The sequence below is a fragment of the Pongo abelii genome, chromosome 18 (genome assembly GCF_028885655.2).
Source record: "Pongo abelii isolate AG06213 chromosome 18, NHGRI_mPonAbe1-v2.0_pri, whole genome shotgun sequence".
Classification (NCBI taxonomy): Eukaryota; Metazoa; Chordata; class Mammalia; order Primates; family Hominidae; genus Pongo; species Pongo abelii.
In genome coordinates, this window is record NC_072003.2 from 67,366,916 (window position 1) to 67,384,134 (window position 17,219).

At 56.0% G+C, this 17,219-nt stretch overlaps 2 protein-coding genes across 6 annotated transcripts; both read left to right on the forward strand.

The window, feature by feature from the left end:
• Positions 1–67: 67 nt before the first annotated feature.
• On the forward strand, positions 68–11,542 carry EDC4 (enhancer of mRNA decapping 4). 4 transcript variants are annotated; one of them, XM_002826591.4, is made up of 29 exons: positions 68–394; positions 2,991–3,147; positions 3,533–3,644; positions 3,918–4,017; positions 4,263–4,452; positions 4,555–4,702; positions 4,784–4,888; positions 5,209–5,318; positions 5,403–5,486; positions 5,579–5,674; positions 5,780–5,882; positions 6,000–6,180; positions 6,280–6,352; positions 6,455–6,546; positions 6,630–6,817; positions 6,893–7,014; positions 7,106–7,259; positions 7,599–8,032; positions 8,119–8,223; positions 8,308–8,460; positions 8,540–8,576; positions 8,711–8,888; positions 8,997–9,152; positions 9,255–9,370; positions 9,472–9,637; positions 9,722–9,908; positions 10,001–10,220; positions 10,610–10,773; positions 10,998–11,542. In XM_002826591.4, the coding sequence occupies exons 1-29, from the start codon at positions 313–315 to the stop codon at positions 11,188–11,190; spliced, it is 4,206 nt and encodes a 1,401-aa protein (XP_002826637.1). In that variant the 5' UTR covers positions 68–312; the 3' UTR covers positions 11,191–11,542. The 4 variants fall into 4 exon arrangements, with proteins under 4 accessions (XP_002826637.1, XP_009249111.1, XP_024089509.1 ...); XM_054535005.2 differs by having other exon boundaries at positions 90–394; positions 7,106–7,184; XM_009250836.3 differs by having other exon boundaries at positions 78–394; positions 8,711–9,152.
• Positions 11,543–11,621: 79 nt separating this feature from the next.
• On the forward strand, positions 11,622–13,406 carry NRN1L (neuritin 1 like). Of its 2 annotated transcripts, none has more exons than XM_002826557.5 (3): positions 11,622–12,026; positions 12,760–12,892; positions 13,012–13,406. In XM_002826557.5, exons 1-3 carry the CDS (start codon positions 11,948–11,950, stop codon positions 13,295–13,297), a joined length of 498 nt encoding a protein of 165 aa, XP_002826603.2. In that variant the 5' UTR covers positions 11,622–11,947; the 3' UTR covers positions 13,298–13,406. The 2 variants fall into 2 exon arrangements, with proteins under 2 accessions (XP_002826603.2, XP_024089510.2); XM_024233742.3 differs by having other exon boundaries at positions 12,781–12,892; positions 13,012–13,387.
• Positions 13,407–17,219: the final 3,813 nt, after the last annotated feature.

A 17,219-nucleotide genomic window follows, 5' to 3' on the forward strand; every position in this document is an offset into this window, starting at 1 on the left:
GGGCACAGGGGCGGGGCCGCCGAGGGGGACGGGCTGCGGGAGGGGTTTAGGCTTCCGCCCCCAGCCCGGAACCTTTCTTCTCCGGCCCTGGCAGGTTCCGGGAGCCTCGGCTCGTGGGTGCCGGAAGTGGAGGCGGTTGGTGTGGTTGGCGGGGCTCAGGGACGCTGCGCGGGCGGCGGTTTGCGAACTGCGGGTGGACTGTGTAGTGACCGGCGTCCAGCTGTCTCGCCCCGTGGCGGGTGGGCGAGGGTGCGTGGTGCGCGGCGGCGGCGGAACGAACGCGGTGCGGGCTTGGCGCCCGCCGCTGGGCCCATGGCCTCCTGCGCGAGCATCGACATCGAGGACGCCACGCAGCATCTGCGGGACATCCTCAAGCTGGACCGGCCCGCGGGCGGTGAGCGGGGGTTGCGGGGGTGGGCCCCAGGCGAGCTGACAAAAGGGCGGCGCGCGTCTGAACCGCCCTTGGGGTCCACAGCTCCCTTAGGACTGGCTCTGGATCCTCCCGGCGGGTAAGGGTGGACGGGGATTGACTGTGCCCCTCGAAGGGCGCAGACCCCTGAGTGTGACCCCTCCCTATCCTGTCCTCAGGCTGTTCTGCCTTGTCCTTCAGCGTCTTGGTTGAAGGTGAAGCCCCTTCTCTGAATCCGCTGGAGCCCTCTGGTTTCCTGGCCCCGAGGTCTCTAGTGTTCCTGGGACTGGCCTAGCTCCTCTTCCCTTTTGCCATGGTTCAGAGGCCTGGTCTGGGCTCCGTATGTGGAATTCTGGGCCCAGACTTAAGCGCGATGCTGAAGAGCCGCCGGTCCCCCTCCATAACTTGCCCTTCTCTCTGGAATAAAGACTCCAGGCCTCCCGTTCTGAAACTGATTTCCAGGAGGAAGGTGTCCAGTCCAAATTCCGTGTTCTTTCTGGGATGAAGGCAAATCACAGACCGCACCACCCTGACTGAATTATGCTACAAATATCTGCAAGCCTTAATTTGTTCCCATTCATTCATATTTCGCTTTGGCTCTTAATGATACCTCAGAACTAGTCTTGCCCCCAAAGATTCCCCAAGACACAGCTAACAGGGTTGTAATATACTGTTGTCATTGAAAGAAAGGAGTGTCTCGATACTGTGATGGGCATGGGAAGGGTGGAGGCTGGTGAGTGCAGAGTGCAGGTCTGAGAGGGGAGACTGGGCTAGGTCTTGTAATGTGAACAGGGGCTTGGGTGTCAGGAAAGGCACCCAAGGCACCTATGTAGAAGCCACCTATTAGGAAGAGGAATAGCACGTGTGCAGGCACTAGTTTACTGACAGGTTTAGGGATCTCTGAAGTGGCCGATGATGATGGTGTGGGCGTACAGTGGAGAATTGATGTTTCCTCAGATCTTGTTCTTACACCTGCTGGGAGGCCCAGACTGGCTGCTTCTGGAAGCAGGCACTGGTGCTCACTAGAGGTGGATTCAACTAACCCCTACTTTCAGAAAATCCATCTGCTGCCTGAGACCACTCGGCCCTTTGTCACAGGCCTGGAGTGTGTGCCCTCTTTACTCATGAGTTGGGCGTGGACCTCTCCTGCTGCTCAGCTGCTTTGTAGACTAGACTCCGCAGAGATTTGGTAGAGCCTGGCATGGCCAACCATGTACAGCCTGGGCCTGCTTTTTGGTTGTCCTCATGGTACCCTTCATGGAAGGGAGAGTTGTCAGCTTGTCCCTGAGCAGCTAAAGTGGCTCTGATCCGAATGAAGTGGCCTGGAGGCTCTCCTTATAACTCCTTTGTTTATTGATTGGCACTTGATTCCCTTGTTTGCCAAGCAGCTCTTTCTTGTCTCCTCTCACTGGACGACCAGGTCAGAACTCAGACTATTGAGGACTGGGCGCAGTGGCTCACGCCTGTAATCCCAGCACTTTGGGAGGCTGAGGTGGGTGGATTGCTTGAGGCCAGGTTCGAGACCAGCCTGGCCAACATGGTTTCTTAACATGGTGAAACCTCGTCTCTACTAAAAATATAAAAATTAGGTGAGCTGTAATCCCAGCTACTTGGGAGGCTGATGCAGGAGAATCCCTTGAACCCAGGGGGTAGAGGTTGCAGTGAGCCGAGATTGCACCAAAATAATTCAAAGACTGTTGTGACTGGAAACTTGCTATGTTCTGAATGTGGAGCCCTAGGCTCCTTGCCACCTGGGGATTTTGGAAATGGTGTCTGAGCCTATGAGAGTGTTTGAAACCCAGCCAGTTGCAAAGAACTGAAATGCTGTCTTTCCTTACTCCACACGCTGCCCCATAGTTTTTCTCCTTTTGGTCCAGCTCTTTTATGTCCCTGCCTTCTGTGTTGCCCAAGATAGCTTCTTCTGAGCCATTTCTGTGTGGGGCAGCCCCTTCCACATCTTACCAGTGCCCTTCCATGCCTTAGGAGCCCATCTTCTCTCCAAACTCTGACACTACATTGGTCTAGGCCTTGATCTCTCTCACCCAGATTCTCAACCATTCTGCATGCTATCTTAGAGTAATCATCCCACTGGCTGGAACTGACCACGTCACCTTCCCTTTTGAAACTCTTTATGGTTCTCATGGCCCACAGGGAGAGTCTGAGTGCCACAGCATCATACCTGATGCCTCTGTAGCTTTGTTTTCCCTCCATCCTTCCTGTGTTTGTGTGTTCTGGTCACACTAACTGCTGTATAAAGTCTTTCCTGACCCCTCCTATGCCCTCACTCAGAGTCCACAGAGTTCTTCTGTAGTGACCCAGACCTGAGTATTCACTGCCCTCAAAGGGTCCTTGATGGCTTGTACCCCTCCCCCAGGTAGAAGAGCCTCATGCTCATCCTTGATCCTGCCTACATCAGTGTTTATGGAACGAGAGATGAACACAGGGCCCTCCTCCTCATGGACATGCTTTGCTCAGTTGAATGTTCCTAGAGCACCTCATAGTTCTTGAAGGAAACTCTGAAAGGGGAGAGGCTTGTGGGCAGGTCGAGCAACCTTATCAGAGTGACCCTCTTTGTCCCCAGGCCCCAGTGCAGAAAGCCCACGGCCATCCAGTGCCTACAATGGGGACCTCAATGGACTTCTGGTCCCAGACCCGCTCTGCTCAGGTGATGGTACCTCAACAAACAAGACTGGCCTTCGGACCATGCCACCCATTAACCTGCAAGAGAAGCAGGTCATGTGAGTACCTAGGAGACGACAATAGTGGCGATGGTGTATTTGGGGTGTCTGCTAGCTGAAGGCATGAGCTGGAGAGTGAGCGGGGTCAGCAGCCTCTGCTGCTTCCTCTCTAGATGACCTGGGGTGGAGCTTGAGCTTGCACTAGGATGAGAGGCAAGGACAAGCTCAAGGGTTTGGCCTGGATACCTGGTTTAGAATGAAAGTAGGCTCATTCCCAAGGAAGGAGGTGAGCAAGCGGGCTGTGGGTCTGGGGCCAGTGGACCAGGCAAAGCTGACATTGGACTAGATACCTTCACCAGTCTGGCTATGTCCTCGTTTCCTCCCAACCCTGCCCATTGAGCCTTTGGGTGAACAAGAGACAAAGTTTTTGCACTCTTCCCCACAGCTGTCTCTCAGGAGATGATAGCTCCACCTGCATTGGAATTTTGGCCAAGGAGGTGGAGATTGTGGCCAGCAGTGACTCTAGCATTTCAAGCAAGGCCCGGGGAAGCAACAAGGTAGGTACTAGGATGCTGTGGCATATGTAATATATGGGGGCACACCCAGCCTTTCCAGTCTCCCTCATGCTGCCAGTTCCTATGGGGACCACCTTGACACTTTCCCAGTTTCAGGAAGCCAGGGCTGGGTGCCAAGCCTCTGTGGGAGTCTGGCTCCAGGAGGTAACAGTGGGTAGCTGGACTTGCATCTGTGTCCTCTCCCATCCCCAGGGATGTTGGGGGCCACCTAGGCTCTGGGGAAGTTCCATGACTTTTCTCACCCTGGATTCTCAGGTGAAAATTCAGCCTGTCGCCAAGTATGACTGGGAGCAGAAGTACTACTATGGCAACCTGATTGCTGTGTCTAACTCCTTCTTGGCCTATGCCATTCGGGGTGAGTAAAGACAGTGAGGAGGAAGGAATGTTCTGCTGGATGTCCCACAGAGCCAGTTCCAACATCAGGCCACTCAGGCCTTAGGGGTACAATGGAAGGTTTGTCCATGCTGCCTCTTGGGGAGCTGGGTGGGAAAACCAAGCTTGAGACTATGGTGGTGGCAGGGAGACAGGCAGGGGCAGCGCTTCTCTGTTACTGCCTGAGCCTGGATACGTATTCATGGTCCACTGCTCTCCTGATTCCAGCTGCCAACAATGGCTCTGCCATGGTGCGGGTGATCAGTGTCAGCACTTCGGAGCGGACCTTGCTCAAGGGCTTCACAGGCAGTGTGGCTGATCTGGCTTTCGCGCACCTCAACTCTCCACAGCTGGCCTGCCTGGATGAGGCAGGCAACCTGTTCGTGTGGCGCTTGGCTCTGGTTAATGGCAAAATTCAGTATCCATTCCTTCCTGTGGGTGGTGGGACTGAAGAAGGGTGGGCAGAGCTGGGGTGTCACGCCTCTTCATTCACCTATCTAGCCCTTAACACCCTGCTCAGAGAAGAGATCTTGGTCCATATTCGGCAGCCAGAGGGCACGCCACTGAACCACTTTCGCAGGATCATCTGGTGCCCCTTCATCCCTGAGGAGAGCGAGGACTGCTGTGAAGAGAGCAGCCCTACAGTGGCCCTGCTGCATGAAGACCGGGTGAGGGGGCTGACATGAAGAGGCGCCGGAGAAGCCATAGTATGGGGTTGGGCTGCACACTCACCTCCCTGTGCCTTCCAGGCTGAGGTGTGGGACCTGGACATGCTCCGCTCCAGCCACAGTACCTGGCCTGTGGATGTCAGCCAGATCAAGCAGGGCTTCATTGTGGTAAAAGGTCATAGCACGGTAAGCCTGTGACTGCCTGCCTCCCCTGCCCTCCCCTCTTCCTCATATCCATCGTCTGTTCCCTATATCCACAGCTGCCCGGGCAGCTTTACTAGCATTCTGCCCATGGGGACTCTGAGCTCAAAGTGGCCCTCACCTGTGCAGCTTTCTCCTTACCTAGCAGCACCCTGCAGGTCTGGCCTTCTCTAGGAACCCTGTTCATTTAGTCAGTCACACAAGCATGCCAGTCCCACCGTGAGTCAGCCCAGCTCATTACCATCCTCACTTGGGAGGGGCTCGTTCTCACCTCTAGTCAGCAAAGCTTTTTGGGTTCTTTCTAGTGCCTCAGTGAAGGAGCCCTCTCACCTGATGGGACTGTGCTGGCTACTGCGAGCCATGATGGCTATGTCAAGTTCTGGCAGATCTACATTGAGGGGCAAGATGAGCCAAGGTAAGGTAGGGCCTCAGGGACCAGGATCCTCCCAAGGTAGCCCACCCGACCACTCACTCAGGCCCCTCATCTGCCTACCGGCAGGTGTCTGCACGAGTGGAAGCCTCATGATGGGCGGCCCCTCTCCTGCCTCCTGTTCTGTGACAACCATAAGAAACAAGACCCTGAGTGAGTGAGTGGGCAGCCTAGTGGGTGGTGGGCTGGACCATGGCTCCCAGCAGGGGGCCCAGCCAGTCACTCAGTGCCTTGTTGCCTTGCAGTGTCCCTTTCTGGAGGTTCCTTATTACTGGTGCTGACCAGAACCGAGAGTTAAAGATGTGGTGTACAGTATCCTGGACCTGCCTGCAGACTATTCGGTAAGCAGTGTCTGGAAGGCTGGGGGACTGGGCAGGGGTGGCAGGGTTGGGAATGTGGCTTCCTTCAGTTCTCAGGCTCATTCACTCTGCTTTGTGGCTCTCTAGCTTCTCCCCAGATATCTTCAGCTCAGTGAGTGTGCCCCCTAGCCTCAAGGTTTGCTTGGACCTCTCAGCAGAATACCTGATTCTCAGCGATGTGCAACGGAAGGTAGGCTGCCATGGGGTACCCTGGGCAGAGTTGGGATTATAGAGGAAGGCCGGGGAGCAGGTGGCGCATCACAGCCCTTAGCCTCTGAGCTTAGCTAGGAACGTTCTGCCTGTGCAGGTCCTCTATGTGATGGAGCTGCTGCAAAACCAGGAGGAGGGCCATGCCTGCTTCAGCTCCATCTCGGAGTTCCTGCTCACCCACCCTGTGCTGAGCTTCGGTATCCAGGTTGTGAGTCGCTGCCGGCTACGGCACACTGAGGTGCTGCCTGCCGAAGAGGAAAATGACAGCCTGGGTGCTGGTGAGCTGCCTCAGGGTCAGAGCTATGTGTCCATATATCTAGGGGGTTGTGGAGGCACAGAGAGGGCCAGGGGCTTCATCATCCACGCTGTCCTTTCAGATGGTACCCATGGAGCCGGTGCCATGGAGTCTGCGGCCGGTGTGCTCATCAAGCTCTTTTGTGTGCATACTAAGTGAGTGAGTGGGGAGGCCCACCAGTGTCCTGTCTGTGTCTATCTCCACTCTACTGACCCTCGCCCTTGGAGCACTTTATTCTCCCCCTTCTTTTCCTGCAGGGCACTGCAAGATGTGCAGATCCGCTTCCAGCCACAGCTGAACCCTGATGTGGTGGCCCCACTGCCCACCCACACTGCTCACGAGGACTTTAGTGAGTAGGGCGTGAGAGGGAGGTAGGGTAAGTTGGACTGACCAGGGTCTGAGATCTAACTCAAATGGCAACTTGCCCTGCAGCATTTGGAGAGTCTCGGCCCGAACTGGGCTCCGAGGGCCTGGGGTCAGCTGCTCACGGCTCCCAGCCTGACCTCCGACGAATCGTGGAGCTGCCTGCACCCGCCGACTTCCTCAGTCTGAGCAGTGAGACCAAGCCCAAGTTGATGACACCTGACGCCTTCATGACACCTAGCGCCTCCTTGCAGCAGGTACTCTCCCAGGGTAGGAGGACCTGGGAATGCCTCAGCCACAGGCCACAGGTCTTATTTCCTGCATCTCCCCAGATCACTGCCTCTCCCAGCAGCAGCAGCAGCGGTAGCAGCAGCAGCAGCAGCAGTAGCAGCAGCTCCCTTACAGCTGTGTCTGCCATGAGCAGCACCTCAGCTGTGGACCCCTCCTTGACCAGGTGAGGCAAGGGTCAGAGATGGAGGATGGCAGGGGCTGGTACCAGATGATACCAAGCTCTGGCTGCTGACACCTCAGCCTTCCCCGACCAGGCCACCTGAGGAGCTGACCTTGAGCCCCAAGCTGCAGCTGGATGGCAGCCTGACAATGAGCAGCAGTGGCAGCCTTCAGGCAAGCCCGCGCGGCCTCCTTCCTGGCCTGCTCCCAGCCCCAGCTGACAAACTGACTCCCAAGGGGCCGGGCCAGGTGTGTGAATGGGTGTGTGTGTGAAGTGTGGGGAGCAGGTGGGCGGCAGCAGGGAAGGTGGGTGGTGGGCTCCTCCCGGCTCCCTGCTGCTGATCCTGCTCTACTCGACGTGGTCCATGTTTCCCTGAGGTCATTTCACCCTCCTGTGTTTCCTGGTGGGTGTCACCTCAGCCTCCCTGTCCCCACCTCCTCTTCTTGGCTGTGGCCTCATTTTTGACCTGTATCCCCACTTCCCTGCTGCCCCGTCTCTCATTACTACTAATACTAATGCCTCGTCTCTGTGCCCCCATCTCTGCCTCACTTCCTGTCACTTAAGCCCCCATCTTTGGCCCACCTCAGGTGCCTACTGCCGCCTCTGCACTGTCCCTGGAGCTGCAGGAAGTGGAGCCCCTGGGGCTACCCCAAGCCTCCCCTAGCCGCACCCGTTCCCCTGATGTCATCTCCTCAGCTTCTACTGCCCTGTCCCAGGACATCCCTGAGATTGCGTCTGAGGCCCTGTCCCGTGGTTTTGGCTCCTCTGCACCAGAGGGCCTTGAGCCAGACAGTATGGCTTCAGCTGCCTCGGCACTGCACCTGCTGTCCCCACGGCCCCGGCCAGGGCCTGAGCTCGGCCCCCAGCTTGGCCTTGATGGAGGTCCTGGGGATGGAGATCGGCATAGTACCCCCTCCCTCCTGGAGGCAGCCTTGACCCAGGAGGCCTCAACTCCTGATAGTCAGGTTTGGCCCACAGCACCTGACATTACTCGTGAGACCTGCAGCACCCTGGCAGAAAGGTGAGGAGCTTGGGAGGGGAAAAGTGTGCTAGCAGCGGGGGGCTTCAGATAGATTCATCCATTGCTGATTTGGCCTGTCCTCCCAGCCCCAGGAATGGCCTTCAGGAAAAGCACAAGAGCCTAGCCTTCCACCGACCACCATATCACCTGCTGCAGCAACGTGACAGCCAGGATGCCAGTGCTGAGCAAAGGTGGGAGCCACTCTACACCATTGCCCTCATGGGGGGATGGGCAGCAAGTGGGCAGGGGCTTACTCCTCTTTCCCCTTCCCACAGTGACCATGATGATGAGGTGGCCAGCCTTGCCTCTGCTTCAGGAGGCTTTGGCACCAAAGTTCCTGCTCCACGGCTGCCTGCCAAGGACTGGAAGACCAAGGGATCCCCTCGAACCTCACCCAAGCTCAGGAGGAAAAGCAAGAAGGATGATGGGTAGGGAGGAATCCTAGGGAGGGAGAGGGTGGTCTCCAGGCTGCCTGACGTAGCCTGAGGTGCTTCTCGCCTATGGCAGGGATGCAGCCATGGGATCCCGGCTCACAGAGCACCAGGTAAGTGAATGAGCCCACTTTGTACTTGTGGAACTTCACCCTGCGGGGGTGGAGAAGGGCTCTGGGCCATTCCCTGGTCTGGTGTGTGGGGATGGGTGGGGCAGGCATCATGTGACTGTCAGTGCTACTGACAGGTGGCAGAGCCCCCTGAGGACTGGCCAGCACTAATTTGGCAACAGCAGAGAGAGCTGGCAGAGCTGCGGCACAGCCAAGAAGAGCTGCTGCAGCGTCTGTGTACCCAACTCGAAGGCCTGCAGAGCACAGTCACAGGCCACGTAGAACGTGCCCTTGAGACCCGGCACGAGCAGGAACGTATCCTTGAGGCTGGTAGCACAACATGGCATAGGGACAGGGGCAGCATTCTTGGCCTGGGAAGGAGTACACGACCTGCTCCAGGCCTGTTCCTTAGCTACGGCTCAGAGCGGCGGCTGGAGCGAGCACTGGCTGAGGGGCAGCAGCGGGGAGGGCAGCTGCAGGAGCAGCTGACACAACAGTTGTCCCAAGCACTGTCTTCAGCTGTAGCTGGGCGTCTAGAGCGCAGCATACGGGATGAGATCAAGAAGACAGTCCCTCCATGTGAGTTTTGCATGCCGACTCCCTTTGGGTGGTTCAGGTGGGAGTGGGGTACCTGTCAAGCTTCTTCTCATGGCTCCACCTCACCCTCTTCCCCTCTCCCAGGTGTCTCAAGGAGTCTGGAGCCTATGGCAGGCCAACTGAGCAACTCAGTGGCTACCAAGCTCACAGCTGTGGAGGGCAGCATGAAAGAGAACATCTCCAAGCTGCTCAAGTCCAAGGTGCTATAGGGCCCAAGATGTGGGTGGAGGTGGTGGTTCCTGGGCCTAGTCAGGCCAGGCTGGGCTCAGGCTTTCAACTTGGCCCCTCCCTCTAACCCCAGAACTTGACTGATGCCATCGCCCGAGCAGCTGCAGACACATTACAGGGGCCGATGCAGGCTGCCTACCGGGAAGCCTTCCAGAGTGTGGTGCTGCCGGCCTTTGAGAAGAGCTGCCAGGCCATGTTCCAGCAAATCAATGATAGCTTCCGGCTGGGGACACAGGAATGTGAGTGGGGTCATATGGTCCAAGGTGGGAGGGGTTATCCTTTTTCCTACTGTTCCTCTTACAGTCCCTGTGGACACCCCTCAGACTTGCAGCAGCTAGAAAGCCACATGAAGAGCCGGAAGGCACGGGAACAGGAGGCCAGGGAGCCTGTGCTAGCCCAGCTGCGGGGCCTGGTCAGCACACTGCAGAGTGCCACTGAGCAGATGGCAGCCACCGTGGCCAGCAGTGTTCGGGCTGAGGTGCAGCACCAGCTGCATGTGGCTGTGGGCAGGTGTGTGGGCAGAGTACTGGGGAAGGTGGTGGGCTTGAGAAAGGCCAGACTAGGCTCCCTGTCCACTTCACCTCACTCACTTCCCTTTGCAGCCTGCAGGAGTCCATTTTAGCACAGGTACAGCGCATCGTTAAGGGTGAGGTGAGTGTGGCGCTCAAGGAGCAGCAGGCCGCCGTCACCTCCAGCATCATGCAGGCCATGCGCTCAGCTGCTGGCACACCTGTCCCTTCTGCCCACCTTGACTGCCAGGCCCAGCAAGCCCATATCCTGCAGCTGCTGCAGCAAGGCCACCTCAATCAGGCCTTCCAGCAGGTACGATAGGCATTAGGCCCTGGTAAGGGTCATGTGTCTCTTGACAAGGCCCACACACCATACATTCTACTCCACCCACCACCTTTGCACCTTCTGGCCCCAGCAGAGTGTTCTTGGTTCCCTTTGGCCTCCAGGCCATTGTCCCTGCTGCTTCCTCTTCCTGGACCCCTTTCTTCCCACCTAGCCCACTTGCTTTACAACTACCCTTCTCAGGAACGATTTCCTAATCCCCTAGGATAACTACACAGCCCTACGGGGCTCTCTCTCAGTCCCTCTGGAGCTCTCACTAGCCCACCCTGTGGTCATCCTCCCCCAGGCCACACAGTTCAGACAAGCAGACATTCCATCCTGATATTTGCTATAAACACTGCTGTTTTTTTCTCCTCCAGGCGCTGACAGCTGCTGACCTGAACCTGGTGCTGTATGTATGTGAAACTGTGGACCCAGCCCAGGTTTTTGGGCAGCCACCCTGCCCACTGTCCCAGCCTGTGCTCCTTTCCCTCATCCAGCAGCTGGCATCTGACCTTGGCACTCGAACTGACCTCAAGCTCAGGTAAGTGGGGGCAGCCAGGGATGGGGAGATGAGCTGGGGAGTGGGGCAGTGGGAGGGAGCAGTTTGAAGCTGACACCCACTTCTGCCTGAATCCTCTCCCTAATTTTCTCCACCAATCCTTTCTGCCTTCACCCAGAGGGTTCCCTCTGGGCCTCGGTGCCACCAGGGGGCGCTCCCATCTGCTGGCACCCACCTGTAGCCTGTCCTTTCCCCCCCATCCCCAGCTACCTGGAAGAGGCCGTGATGCACCTGGACCACAGTGACCCCATCACTCGGGACCACATGGGCTCCGTTATGGCCCAGGTGCGCCAAAAGCTTTTTCAGTTCCTGCAGGCTGAGCCACACAACTCACTTGGCAAAGCAGCCCGGCGTCTCAGCCTCATGCTGCATGGCCTCGTGACCCCCAGCCTCCCTTAGCTGCTAAGCCTGCCTTGCCCAGGGGTGAGATGGCACTGAAGGCCAGCAGACAGGCCTAGGCCGAGGCAGGGTCATGGCTGGCCTTTACCTGCTCAGGCCCCCATCTCTGGGGTGTTTGGGGGTCAGGGAGCAGGGAGCACTGGCCGTGGTCTACAGGGTGTGGTAGTCAGAAGGTTTAGGCTGGGCCCAGGGCAGGTATTGTGCCTGCTTGGGTTCTGCCATGCCTGGAGCATGACCCTGAGATCGTGACACCACTTGAGTGGAATTTTCCATGTTCCTTTTTACCTCTAATTTGGATCTTTTTGTTTTTGAAAAACATTGAGAAATTCAATTAAATGCTTTTGGAATAAAATGGAGTATGTGTGTGCTTTTGGTTCGTCTTTGATGTGACTCTCCTAACTGCCGTCTGGTCGTTCTCTGCCCATCTCTTCCCCGTGGAGCTCTGTCGAGGCCAACCCAGCCAAGGGGCCGGGTTACCCACTCATCTGCTCCAACTGCCTTCCCAGATCTCCCTTCTCCCTCCTTCTATGGGGGTGAGGGTCCAGGAACCTGCCCAGCACCAGCCTGTGCTCCTGGGAATTTCTGCTCTCTGAGGTCTTCTCGCTCTTTTTCCCATCTCGGTGTTGGAGGCGGAGCCGCCGGGTGGGTTCGGAGCCCCACCCCCAGCTCCCATCCAATCACCGTCCCTCCCTCCGGGGGCTGGGCGGACGGGCTGCACTCCAAGCAGCTAGCTCCCGCACTAGGCTCGCAGCCAGGGATGATGTGCTGCTGCCGCCACCGCTGCTGCTGCCGGCAACCACCCCATGCCCTGAGGCCGTTGCTGTTGCTGCCCCTCGGTGAGTGCGGGCGTCCCGGGCCCGGGCCACACCCCCTTCTCGTCCAGCCAGGCCAGGCTGGGCATAGGATGTGTGGGAACGCTGGGTGCCAGGGTGGAGAAGAGTTGTAAGGGCTCCAGGAAGGTGTGCTGGTGACTTCAGGACAGAAAGTGAGAGGCACAAACAGCCCCAGTTACGGGGGAAGGACTCCAAAATTTGCATCCCCTCTTATGATAAAGGGAGACATGCCAATGGCAGGACTTACAGACCAGTCATAGGATCCCTAAGTCCTCTCTGAGGGTCTGGCCTGGATCCCAATACCTCTGCATCCTGCCTCGTCTCTCCAAAAATATCTATCTTTAGAGAGAGTTCGGAGGGCCAAGCAAAGCTTGTCTAAACCGCAGAGAGATGCACCTGTTCCTGGTCTGGGGCTTCTGGACCTCCCTCCCCTCCACCCTGTCCTGACTCCTTACGTGGACCCTTCTCACCTGCGGCCCCAGAAGCTCAGAGGAAGAGCTGACTTGGGGGACACAATACCCCCTCCCCCTGTACAAATCCCAGTCTGGGTCCTACCTTGAAGGGGGCCTGGGTAGGTAATCCCCAGACTTGCCCTTTAGTTCCCTGGGGCACCCTTTTTCCGCTGAGTCACATCCCCAGAGTGCTCCCAGGTAAACAAGCCCCTGGGGGCTGGGGGATGGGCCTGGCTCATCCTATCTACCATTCCTCCCCCACCCCACCCCTGCCCCACTTCTAGTCCTTTTACCTCCCCTGGCAGCAGCTGCAGCGGGCCCAAACCGATGTGACACCATATACCAGGGCTTCGCCGAGTGTCTCATCCGCTTGGGGGACGGCATGGGCCGCGGAGGCGAGCTGGAGACCATCTGCAGGTACCGGCGGGTGTGAGGCAGTGGCCCAACCTGTGCCACCATTGGGGACTGAACCTTTTATTTCCCAAGCTAAAGTCTCCTTGCCTCACCTAATCCCCCTAATCCCACTCCCTTAACAGGTCTTGGAATGACTTCCATGCCTGTGTCTCTCGGGTCCTGTCGGGCTGTCCGGAGGAGGCAGCTGCAGTGTGGGAATCACTACAGCAAGAAGCTCGTCAGGCCCCCCATCCGAATAACTTGCACACTCTGTGCGGTGCCCCAGTGCATGTTCAGGAGCGCGGCACAGGCTCCGAAACCAACCAGGAGACGCTGCGGGCTACAGCGCCTGGACTCCCCATGGCCCCCGTGCCCCCACTGCTGGCGGCTGCTCTGGCTCTGGCCTACCTCCTGAGGCCTCTGACCTAGCCTATTGGGTCAGGTAGCAGCGCCCGTACCTCCAGCCCTGCTCTGGCAGTGATTGTCCAGGCTCTGCAGAGCGCAGCAGGGCTTTTCATTAAAGGTATTTATATTTGTAGTAAGCTCCTTCCTTTTTCCTGGCTGTGGCCTTGCTTGCGGCTGGGGCCAGGGACTCCTAGAAACTGATCCTTTGCTTGGATGGAATGGGCGGGGCTGAGGGCCACCACAGGGGACTCAATCTTCTTCCTTACAAACACTCATTTCCCAGTGGCAGCGCAAAGCTTTCCATTTCATGCAGGTCCCAAGAGCTCCTCCAGTGGAGACTGGAGATCTGCCAGAATGCACAGTCTTCCTCTGTCTTCCTGTGCTGGCTGAGGTCGGGAGGGTGGGGTCTCAGCCCTGCACTCTTAGCACTGCCTGCCCCTTCTATCCTGGCCCCTGGGGGCCAGGTGAGCTGGTAAAGTGCCCTTGATCTCAGCTCCACCCCCTCCCCAGCCTCTGGGCTCCTGACCATTTCACCTCCTCCTCTCTCTGCCTGTCACCTCAGCCTTCAAGGCACAGCACAGACTATGTGCTCAGTCCCTTCCTTTGGGTTTCTGGTCTATCTGAGGGAGGCCTGTTCTAGAAGGTGGGGAGCCTCTGTTGAAGTCCACATTCAGTCCCCTGATGTGACCTGAAGTGGCAAAAACTGGAGTCACCATAAGGGTTCCTCTGGCCTCTGCTCTCCACAAGCTTGTTCTTTGAGAAGAGGTAGGCAGTGTGTAGTCAAAACAATTGCAGAAGGCTTTCTGGAAGCCGTGGAACGAGAGCATGTGGTGTGCGAGGAGCCCCTCTTCATACCGGTGAAAAGGAAGAGCAAAATCAGCTAGGCAGGAGGAATCTGAGGAAGGAGGAAGCCTTCTGGGGGTAGGACCCTCTTCTGGTCAGCCTTCTTCTACCACCGCCAGGATCCTATTCCAAGCCATTACCCCATGGTTTACAAAAGCACTGCCATAGTCTCCTCATTGACTTCTATTAGCACTCCCTCCACTTTATTCTTTACTTTCTTTTTTTTTTTTTTTTCTTGTCACCCAGGCTGGAATGCAGTGGTACAATCTCGGCTCACTGCAACCTCTGCCTCCTGGGTTCAAGCAATTCTCCTGCCTCAGCCTCCCTAGTAGCTGGGATTACAGGTGCCCGCCACCATGCCCGACTAATTTTATATTTTTAGTAGAGATGGGTTTTGCCATGTTGGCCAGGCTGGTCTCAAACTCCTGACCTCAGGTGATCCGACCCCTGTGGCCTTCCAAAGTGCTGGGATTGCAGGTGTGAGCCACCATGTTTGGCCTTATTCTTTACTTTCTTTTTTTTTTTTTTTTTTTTTGAGATGGAGTCTCACTCAGTCGCCCAGGCTAGAGAGAGTGCAATGGCGCGATCTCCGCTCACTGCAAGCTCCGCCTCCCGGGTTCACACCATTCTCCTGCCTCAGCCTTCCAAGTAGCTGGGACTACAGGTGCCCGCCACCACGCCTGGCTAATTTTTTTTGTATTTTTAGTAGAGACGGGGTTTCACTGTGTTAGCAAGGATGGTCTCGATCCCCTGACCTCGTGATCCACCCGCCTCGGCCTCCCAAAGTGTTGGGATTACAGGCGTGAGCCATTGTTCCCGGCCTATTCTTACTTTCTAAATTGAAAAACTCAGCCGGGCACAGTGGCTCACTCTTTCTGTATCACCTCCTCTAGGAACTATTCCCTAACCCTGATTACAAGCTGAATCAGAAGGCTCCTCTAGGTCCACACAACTCCTGGATTCCCTTCTGCCTCAGTACTGATAGCACTAGCTTGTTATTGTCTAGGTACAGGTCAGAATTCCCCATTGTGGATTCCCCAAGGGCAGGAAGTCCTTTTTGTCAGAATCCTCGTTGTGTCTCTAGCATCCAACCTAGGGCTGGATATAAAGGGTGCACTTGTGGGAGGGTGTGGAATGAAAGATAGAACTCTTAAGTCCAGCATGGGTAGTGCTACAGTAAGCAAGAGCTTGGACTGAGAATGACCCCACTGTGGAGGTGTGTCATCTTGGGGTGGCACCTTTACCCTGGGCATACTGCCGGGAAGGATAGTGCTGGGGCTGTATACCCCAGAAGTCTTCCAGAGCTGGTCTTGGATGGCTAGGAGCAGAGGCCTGGCTGTTCTGGCCAGCCGTCAGGGAGATTACCATCCTCCTGCTGTGACCTACTTTTCCCCTGGTTTTTGCTCTCTAAGTCCCTACTCTTCCATGGAATAGAGCGGGGCTTGGGGATGGGGGAAAGAATCTGCTCTCTGGCTAGGGGCTTAAGGGCTTTGTGTGTTTTATCCTAGAGCTGGAGGAGAGGGGTGGGCTGATAGCCAAGCTGGCTGGGCCCTGGGCACGGCTGCCCAGGCCAGAGCATCATGGTGATGGTGTTTCTCACATTTGCAGCACTGTGGACAAGGAGTACCTTATTGTTCTGAGAGAGCCTGGGGGATAGATGTCCTGAGCCCAGTCCCCTCTGCATTAATATATCTCTTCACCTAAGGACCTCCCTCCTGCTCTTCTCCAGAGCCCAGACCAGCACATAGTAAGGGTTCAATAAATATTTGTTAATTAATGCGCTGAATGTCTGTAAAACAGGAGTGTTGTGTAGATTTCTGAGTGCCATCAACCCAGGAATTCATATTACTTTTAACCCTCACAACAATTCTGTAAGATCAGGATTATGACCCCCCCTTATATTTTATTTTATTTTTTGAGACAAGGTCTCATTCTGTCACTCAGGCTAGAGTGCAGTAACCCAGTCCTGGCTCACTGCAGCCTTGACCTCCTGGGCTCAAGCGATTCTCCAGCCTCAGCCTCTTGTGTAGCTAGGACTATAGGTCTGTGCTACTAAACCCAGCTAATTTTATATTTTTGCAGAGACAGGATCTCATTATGTCACCCAGGCTGGTTTCGAACTCTTGACCTCAAATGATCCTCCTCCCTCAGCCACCCAAAGTGTTGAGATTACAAGCACAGAGCTATCCTCATTATATAGCTAAGAAAAATGAGGCTTATGGGCCGGGCATGGTGGCTCATGCCTGTAACCCCTGCACTTTGGGAGGCCGAGGCAGGTGGATCACCTGAGGTCGGGAGTTTGAGACCAGCCTGACCAACATGGAGAAACCCTGTCTGTACTAAAAATACAAAAAATTAGAATTAGCCGGGTGTGGTGGTGCATGCCTGTAATCTCAGCTACTTAGGAGGCTGAGGCAGGAGAATTGCTTGAACCCAGAAGGCAGAGGTTGCGGTGAGCTGAGATCATGCCATTGCACTCTAGCCTGGGCAACAAGAGTGAAACTCCATCTCAAAAAAAAAAAAAAAAAGGAAAAGGAAAATGAGTCTTATGGCCCAGCACAGTGGTCCATGCCTGTAATCCCAGCACCTTGGAAGGCTGAGGTGGGAGGATAACTTAAGGCCCTGTCTAAATAAATAGGCCAGCCATGGTGGCTCAGGCCTGTAATCCCAGTACTTTGGGAGGTCGAGGCTGGCGGATCACCTGAGGTTGAGAGTTTGAGACCAGCCTGACCAACATGAAGAAACCCTATCTCTACTAAAAATACAAAATTAGGCCGGGCACAATAGCTCACGCCTATAATCCCAGCACTTTGGGAGGCTGAGGCAGGAGAATCACTTGAACCCAGGAGGCAGAGGTTGCAGTGAGCCGAGATCGTGCAATTGCACTCCAGCCTGGAAAACAAGAGCAAAACTCCGTCTCAAAATACATAAATAAATAAGCAAGTCAGGCATGGTGGTGCATGCCTGTAGACTCAGCTATTTGGGAGGCCGAGGTGTAGTAGGATTTTAAGGAATCAGAGAGACCAATGGGGTTCAGGAGGATATTTATTAATTATTTAGGTGCATCGTCCCAGTCAGATTAACATCCAAAGGACTGAGCCCT